At 50.0% G+C, this 8,357-nt stretch overlaps 1 protein-coding gene across 1 annotated transcript in view; it reads right to left on the minus strand.

Annotated features, from left to right (window-relative positions):
* Positions 1–474: 474 nt before the first annotated feature.
* The window catches only part of trpm7 (transient receptor potential cation channel, subfamily M, member 7), a gene marked incomplete at its 5' end in the record, with an annotated part of 49,166 nt that continues 41,283 nt past the window's right edge, over positions 475–8,357 (minus strand). Inside the window, 9 exons of the mRNA XM_080498535.1 lie at positions 475–1,094; positions 1,286–1,680; positions 3,161–3,293; positions 3,493–3,701; positions 3,915–4,059; positions 4,241–4,261; positions 4,755–4,929; positions 5,006–5,257; positions 5,339–5,467. Coding sequence (XP_080354661.1) covers positions 508–1,094; positions 1,286–1,680; positions 3,161–3,293; positions 3,493–3,701; positions 3,915–4,059; positions 4,241–4,261; positions 4,755–4,929; positions 5,006–5,257; positions 5,339–5,467 — 2,046 coding nt within the window. The 3' untranslated portion in view covers positions 475–507. The remainder of the gene's footprint in view (positions 1,095–1,285; positions 1,681–3,160; positions 3,294–3,492; positions 3,702–3,914; positions 4,060–4,240; positions 4,262–4,754; positions 4,930–5,005; positions 5,258–5,338; positions 5,468–8,357) is intronic.

Here is an 8,357-nt window from a genome sequence, read left to right on the forward strand (position 1 = left end):
CGACTAACAGACCAACACTGAACAAACACACAGACGGGACATATATTGCTGGCAGGGTGATGACGGGAATTGGCCCCAGGTGTGGAACAGGACCGCCCAGACCTGTGGCCCGCCCACTCTTAAGGGAGACCCCAGCCTACCTCCTGACAGACATAAAGTGTGATGAGGTGTAACTTTACCTGAACTCAGGTAAAAAACAAGTTGTTCTATTAGAGAGAGAAATTATGGAGACAAAGAAACACTGGAGGGTTTCAGAAGCATTGGATGTTTTTTTTCTTTACTTTGATTGGATTCCAAGGACTTTTGATGAAAAGGACATGGTTAAACACCCGTACAACCCCCCCCCCCCCCCCCCCCCCCCCCCCCCCCACACACACACACACACAAGTTATTGTTATAGTGAATCAGAGTCATTCTTCCATCAGTCCCAGTTGGAAAGGAGGAGCCAGAGGCTGACAGGACTTCACAGTCTCTCCTCACAACATCCTTCACTGGTCTTAATGGAGTTTATGTTGAATTCTGTGATTCTGTGGAGCGGCTCCGGGGCCGGGAAGCAGCTGCCCCCCCACTGAAGGATGGCAACAGGTCCCTGACACTGCTGGCCAAGCGTGGCGTCTCCTCTTCATCACTCTTCTTCATCCTGGTCTTCCTCGGGTTGATGTTCAGACTCTTAGAGCGCAGAGTCGGGTATGTTCTGTCCTCTTCACCGTGGATTCTGTCCAGAGGCTCCGCCTTCTCCTGGGGCAGCTCCGCCTCCCGGTCTGCCTCCTTGGTATCCATGGCAACAGTCGTCTTGTTCTGGTTGTGGTCCTGAGGGGTGGAGCTGCTGCTGAGAGGCTGAGAGGATGAACCCTGTGTGACCTTTGACCTCTCCAGTGGAGAAGGTGCCACGGCCTCCAGCCGGCTCTGCTCAGGCTGCAGCATGGAGACTGATGGGGGGCACTCTGGGGGGCGCTCTGGGGGGTGCTCTGGGGGGTGCTCTGGGGGGTGCTCTGGGTCACAGGGGGAGATCTGGATGTCGATGCTGGACAGAGACTGAGTGGCGTCTTTCAGTCCTCCAACTTCCAGCGTGAGACCGAATTCTGGGACGACACCTGAAAGAAGAATCAAGTCTCAAATATACCAGACTTGAAATCAGAGACGTGACCCAGAAAAAGAATAGAATAGAATACGATGTCTTTATGGTCATTGAAACAACGGAATTGTATGGTGCAGTCGTCTTTAAAGTGTCGTTTTCTAAGAAATATCAAATATAAAAGAATGTGCTGGTAAAAACAGTCCTTGCCTGTGGCCCCTCCCCCTCCTCGTCTCTCCGGGCTCAGCGGTGGCCTCTTTGACTCCGCCCCCGGTTCCCCCCACGCCGAGCTGCGCTCCTCCTGCTCGTAGCGGTACAGACTGTAGCTGTCGGCGCTGTTGACGCTGCCGTGGCGCAGCAGAGCGGCGGGCTCACACAACGACAGCCGTCTGGAGCGGGTCCGGCCCAGCTCGCCTCCGTCCACGCCTCCGTCCACGCCTCCGTCCACGCCTCCGTCCACGCCCGCCAGCTTCTCCAAAGCGTTCATCATGCGACTGGAAAGCTCCTCCAGCTGTGCCAGACGCAGATCCACCGTCTGCAGCGACGACTTCATGGAATGTTCTCGCTCGTTCACCTCCTCCAGGCGCATGGACATGTTCTCCACCCTGCGCCATCAGCAACACCACCCACAACACTCCATCAGTAACTAAACAACCGTTTGGACCCCAATGTTGAGGTAGAGACTGAGTCAGCACCCCTACTGAACCTGGGATCTGCTTCCTCATGGGAGGAGCCTGAGAGCTGGAAGCTCCGCCTCCATTCTACTGGTAAAAAACCTAGGAACCTCCAGGGGGCAGCACTGAGAACCAAGTGTTCTTCTGGGGAGATACGGGACTAGTAGCTCTTTTACATATGATGGAGCTGCATGTTAGGCAACAGCAATAACAACAACAACAACAACACCCCCAATGACGACACAAACCAGCCAAAATATCATCCTATCTCTGAATTGGTCAACATGACAAAGGTGAGAACAGAGGATAAGCGCTGGTTCTCATACGGAGCCCTGAGGGACTCCGACCAGTGACTGAGAGCCTCATACACTCTCATGTGTTTGGTTCTAGTCCCACCTCATAGTGAGGCAGTGAGAGGGTTCCTGGGCTCCGCTCTAGAGAGAGGGTTTTGTGAAAACTCAGAGTAAGTTAACCCTGAAATGAGGGAAACAGAGTTTTCCTTCAGTAAGAGCTGAATTAAGCTCAGGGTCAGTCACCATGGTAACACACTATGTGAATAGAACCTGCTGGCTAGCAGGTTAAGTACTTTCTACTGGCTCCTCCCACCTGAAGCAGGTTTAGTAGAGGAAACCCTGAGTTTCTACTGGCTCCTCCCACCTGAAGCAGGTTTAGTAGAGGAAACCCTGAGTTTCTACTGGCTCCTCCCACTTGAAGCAGGTTTAGTAGAGGAAACCCTGAGTTTCTACTGGCTCCTCCCCCTGAAGCAGGTTTAGTAAAGGAAACCCTGGGTTTCTACTGGCTCCTCCCACCTGAAGCAGGTTTAGTAAAGGAAACCCTGAGTTTCTACTGGCTCCTCCCACTTGAAGCAGGTTTAGTAGAGGAAATCCTGAGTTTCTACTGGCTCCTCCCCTCTGAAGCAGGTTTAGTAGAGAAAACCCTGAGTTTCTACTGGCTCCTCCCACCTGAAGCAGGTTTAGTAGAGGAAATCCTGAGTTTCTACTGGCTCCTCCCACCTGAAGCAGGTTTAGTAGAGGAAACCCCTGAGTTTCTACTGGCTCCTCCCACCTGAAGCAGGTTTAGTAGAGAAAACCCTGAGTTTCTACTGGCTCCTCCCACCTGAAGCAGGTTTAGTAGAGAAAACCTTGAGTTTCTACTGAGTTTTTTAGTACTAGTAAAGCAACAGTGTGGAGAATCTCCCTCACACTGAAACTAGTGACTTTCTTTTGGGGGGTTATATAAATAACGGAATGCCTATAAATGTGATGATATGTACATCAGCACTCAATAATTCATAAAATACCACACACACACACACACACACACACACACACACACACACACACACACACACACACACACACACACACACACACACACACACACACACACACACACACACACACACACACACCTTTCTGATGTAACTCTGATCCTCTCATTGTTTGATGACTGTTTCTCATCGTCCTTTTCCCTGAAGTACTCCTCCACACACTGCTCCTCAAACTCATGAAGGCTCTTCAGCTCCTCAAAGTTCAGCACCAGCTCTGAGGACACACACATGCACACACACACACACACACACACACACACACACACACACACACACACACACACACACACACACACACACACACACACACACACACACACACACACACACACACACACACACACACACAATAAGGAGGATTATGAAGTATTTCTATTCTATTCTCTGGGCAGACATGATGGGGCCGGACTCACGGAGTCGTCGCTCACGCTCCTCACGCTCCCCCTCGGTCCTCCTCCTCCTCCTGCAGCGGCAGCATAGCCTCCTCAGCACGATGTAGATGTGGGGGAGCACGATGAGTGGGGGGGGCAGGATGGGCCGGTCGTGGAATGTCATGATGAGCTGGTAACGCTGGAACTTCCACACCTGGTTAGAGATGGACTTCACCTCAAAGAAGGTGTTACTGTGCAGCGGGGGGGGGGGGGGGGGGGGGGGCAGGAGGAGAAAGAGGAGGAGCAGGAGGAGGAAGAGGAGGAGCAGGAGGAGGAAGAGGAGGAGCAGGATCGGCAGTGCAGGAGGAAAAAAGTTTTTGAACATCTTTTGTGGTTCTAAAAGCTCTGATAATCCATGTGATTGAGGTCATGTGACTTGTCATGTGACTTGTCATGTGACTGACTTGAACACAGCGATCAGCAGGTTGACCAGAAGGATGTTGGCGACCAGCAGGTAACACGCCATGATGGCGGGCGTGAGCCAGGCGCCGGGAATACAGGGAGGCAGCTTCTTCCCATCTTCATCATACATGTTGTCTCCACAGGGGGCTGGAACACACACACACACACACACACACACACACACACACACACACACACACACACACACACACACACACACACACACACACACACACACACACACACACACACACACACACACACACAGCTTCACTTCTTGTTTGCGGAGGCTGAAGTGACGGCGGAAGCGAAGCAGTCAGATACTCACGGTTTATCTCCATCGCATAAACTGATCAAGAAAACAGACGACAATCAATCAACCAATCAGCTTGCGACATTGATCCACTGAAAATAAGCAACTTTTCCTGACTGCAGTAAAGATGTTCATAAGAAAAATATATGTTTCATTATAAAAACAAATGTTTTAAACTGATTTCAAAAATGCTAAAGTCAAATAAAACCAACAAAATTTTGCGTGTTGAAATGGACCAGTGGGGATTACTATGATGAGGACAGGTGAGGTCTGCATGAGGACAGGTGAGGTCTGCATGAGGACAGGTGAGGTCTGCATGAGCACAGGTGAGGTCTGCATGAGGACAGGTGAGGTCTGCATGAGGACAGGTGAGGTCTGCATGAGCACAGGTGAGGTCTGCATGAGGACAGGTGAGGTCTGCATGAGGACAGGTGAGGTCTGCATGAGCACAGGTGAGGTCTGCATGAGCACAGGTGAGGTCTGGGGAAGGACAGACGTGCAGGACTCTTACTATGGACTCTAGTCTTACGGTCTATGGAGTCAGCAAACACCTCTCCGTAGATCATCCAGTAGGGCATGTAGAAGATGTTGCGGGCGAGCCTCCAGGTGGGCTCTTCATCCGGGTGGAGGATGGCCTGGCGGGCCACGCCAAAGCTCATCAGCACCACCAGCATGATGACCACAAAGTACAGCATGTCGATCATCTGAGGGTGCAGATGGGTGGAGGTGAGTGGTGGATGGGTGGGGGGGGCTTGTGGGAGGCGGTGTGGGGGACTATACCATCTTCCCGATCATCATGACGTACGGCCCCAGGTATTTGTTGACCCCGAAGATGTCCAGCACACGGATGTACCAGAAGATGATGTCCACGCAGTAGAGCACGCGGCCGTAGCCCATGGACGGCTCGCTCTGCAGCCGCAGCAGGAGGCCCAGCAGGAACACGGAGATGGCCGCCAGGTCTGTGATGTTCCAGTAGTCCTCCAGCCACACGTTGATCTTCTGCTTCAGCTTGCCCGGCTCCGACATCAGGATCTGGCAGGACGCACAGGGACACCTGAAGCATCTGCACCTGGAGAGCCTCTAACCAGAGCAGCTGAACCTCCACCTGCTCACCTGTCGGAGTTTCTCCAGGCCCAGAGTGACGATGTAGGAGATGACGATCCACTCCTGCAACGACGGCCAGCGCTCCATCTTCACCAGGATGATGTAGTTATAGAGCATCAGGTAGACCAGGTAGGAGATCTGACAGAGACACCATTCAGTTCAGCTCCACCTCTTAATGTAGGGGGAGCTCCACCTGTTCCTGTCAGGGTAGCTCCACCTCTTAATGAAGGGGGAGCTCCACCTGTTCCTGTCAGGGTAGCTCCACCTCTTAATGCAGGGGGAGCTCCACCTGTTCCTGTCAGGGTAGCTCCACCTCTTAATGACGGGGGAGCTCCACCTGTTCCTGTCAGGGTAGCTCCACCTCTTAATGACGGGGGAGCTCCACCTGTTCCTGTCAGGGTAGCTCCACCTCTTAATGAAGGGGGAGCTCCACCTGTTCCTGTCAGGGGCGCCCCACCTGTTGTGACATAACCCAATGTAACAAACGTAACCTGACATAACCCGACATAACTGGACATAACTGGACATAAACAGACGTAAACAGACGTGAACAGACGTGAACAGACGTAAACAGACGTAAACAGACGTGAACAGACGTGAACAGACGAAAACAGACGTAAACAGACGTAAACAGACGAAAACAAGCGTGAACAGACGTGAACAGGCGTGAACAGACGTGAACAGACGAAAACAGACGTGAACAGACGTGAACAGACGTAAACAGACGTAAACAGACGTAAACAGACGAAAACAGACGTAAACAGACGTGAACAGACGAAAACAGACGTGAACAGACGTGAACAGACGTAAACAGACGTAAACAGACGTAAACAGACGTAAACAGACGAAAACAGACGTGAACAGACGTAAACAGACGTGAACAGACGTGAACAGACGTGAACAGACGTGAACAGACGTGAACAGACGTGAACAGACGAAAACAGACGTGAACAGACGTAAACAGACGTAAACAGACGTAAACAGACGTGAACAGACGAAAACAGACGTGAACAGACGTGAACAGACGTAAACAGACGTAAACAGACGTAAACAGACGTAAACAGACGAAAACAGACGTGAACAGACGTAAACAGACGTAAACAGACGTGAACAGACGTGAACAGACGTGAACAGACGTGAACAGACGTAAACAGACGTAAACAGACGTAAACAGACGAAAACAGACGTAAACAGACGTAAACAGACGAAAACAGACGAAAACAGACGTAAACAGACGAAAACAGACGAAAACAGACGAAAACAGACATGAACAGACGTGAACAGACGAAAACAGACGTGAACAGACGTGAACAGGCGAAAACAGACGTAAACAGACGTGAACAGACGTGAACAGACGTAAACAGACGTGAACAGACGTAAACAGACGTAAACAGACGTGAACAGACGTGAACAGACGAAAACAGACGTGAACAGACGTGAACAGACGTAAACAGACGTAAACAGACGTGAACAGACGAAAACAGACGTGAACAGACGTGAACAGACGTGAACAGACGTAAACAGACGTGAACAGACGTGAACAGACGTAAACAGACGAAAACAGACGTAAACAGACGAAAACAGACGAAAACAGACGTAAACAGACGAAAACAGACGAAAACAGACGAAAACAGACGTGAACAGACGTAAACAGACGAAAACAGACGTGAACAGACGTGAACAGACGAAAACAGACGTGAACAGACGTGAACAGACGTAAACAGACGTGAACAGACGTGAACAGACGTAAACAGACGTAAACAGACGTGAACAGACGTGAACAGACGAAAACAGACGTAAACAGACGTGAACAGACGTGAACAGACGTAAACAGACGTGAACAGACGTGAACAGACGAAAACAGACGTAAACAGACGTGAACAGACGAAAACAGACGTAAACAGACGTGAACAGACGTGAACAGACGTGAACAGACGTAAACAGACGTAAACAGACGTGAACAGACGTAAACAGACGTAAACAGACGTGAACAGACGTGAACAGACGTGAACAGACGTGAACAGACGTGAACAGACGTGAACAGACGTAAACAGACGTAAACAGACGTAAACAGACGTGAACAGACGAAAACAGACGTGAACAGACGTGAACAGACGTAAACAGACGTAAACAGACGTAAACAGACGTAAACAGACGAAAACAGACGTGAACAGACGTAAACAGACGTAAACAGACGTGAACAGACGTGAACAGACGTGAACAGACGTGAACAGACGTAAACAGACGTAAACAGACGTAAACAGACGAAAACAGACGTAAACAGACGTAAACAGACGAAAACAGACGAAAACAGACGTAAACAGACGAAAACAGACGAAAACAGACGAAAACAGACATGAACAGACGTAAACAGACGAGAACAGACGTGAACAGACGTGAACAGGCGAAAACAGACGTAAACAGACGTGAACAGACGTGAACAGACGTAAACAGACGTGAACAGACGTAAACAGACGTAAACAGACGTGAACAGACGAAAACAGACGTGAACAGACGTGAACAGACGTGAACAGACGTAAACAGACGAAAACAGACGTAAACAGACGAAAACAGACGAAAACAGACGTAAACAGACGAAAACAGACGAAAACAGACGAAAACAGACGTGAACAGACGTAAACAGACGAAAACAGACGTGAACAGACGTGAACAGACGAAAACAGACGTGAACAGACGTGAACAGACGTAAACAGACGTGAACAGACGTAAACAGACGAAAACAGACGTAAACAGACGTGAACAGACGTGAACAGACGTGAACAGACGTGAACAGACGTAAACAGACGTGAACAGACGTAAACAGACGAAAACAGACGTAAACAGACGTGAACAGACGTAAACAGACGAAAACAGACGTAAACAGACGTGAACAGACGTAAACAGACGAAAACAGACGTAAACAGACGTGAACAGACGTGAACAGACGTGAACAGACGTGAACAGACGTAAACAGACGTGAACAGACGAAAACAGACGTAAACAGACGTAAACAGACGTGAACAGACGT

This window comes from Blennius ocellaris, assembly GCF_963422515.1.
Source record: "Blennius ocellaris genome assembly, chromosome: 1".
In the NCBI taxonomy this organism is placed as follows: domain Eukaryota; kingdom Metazoa; phylum Chordata; class Actinopteri; order Blenniiformes; family Blenniidae; genus Blennius; species Blennius ocellaris.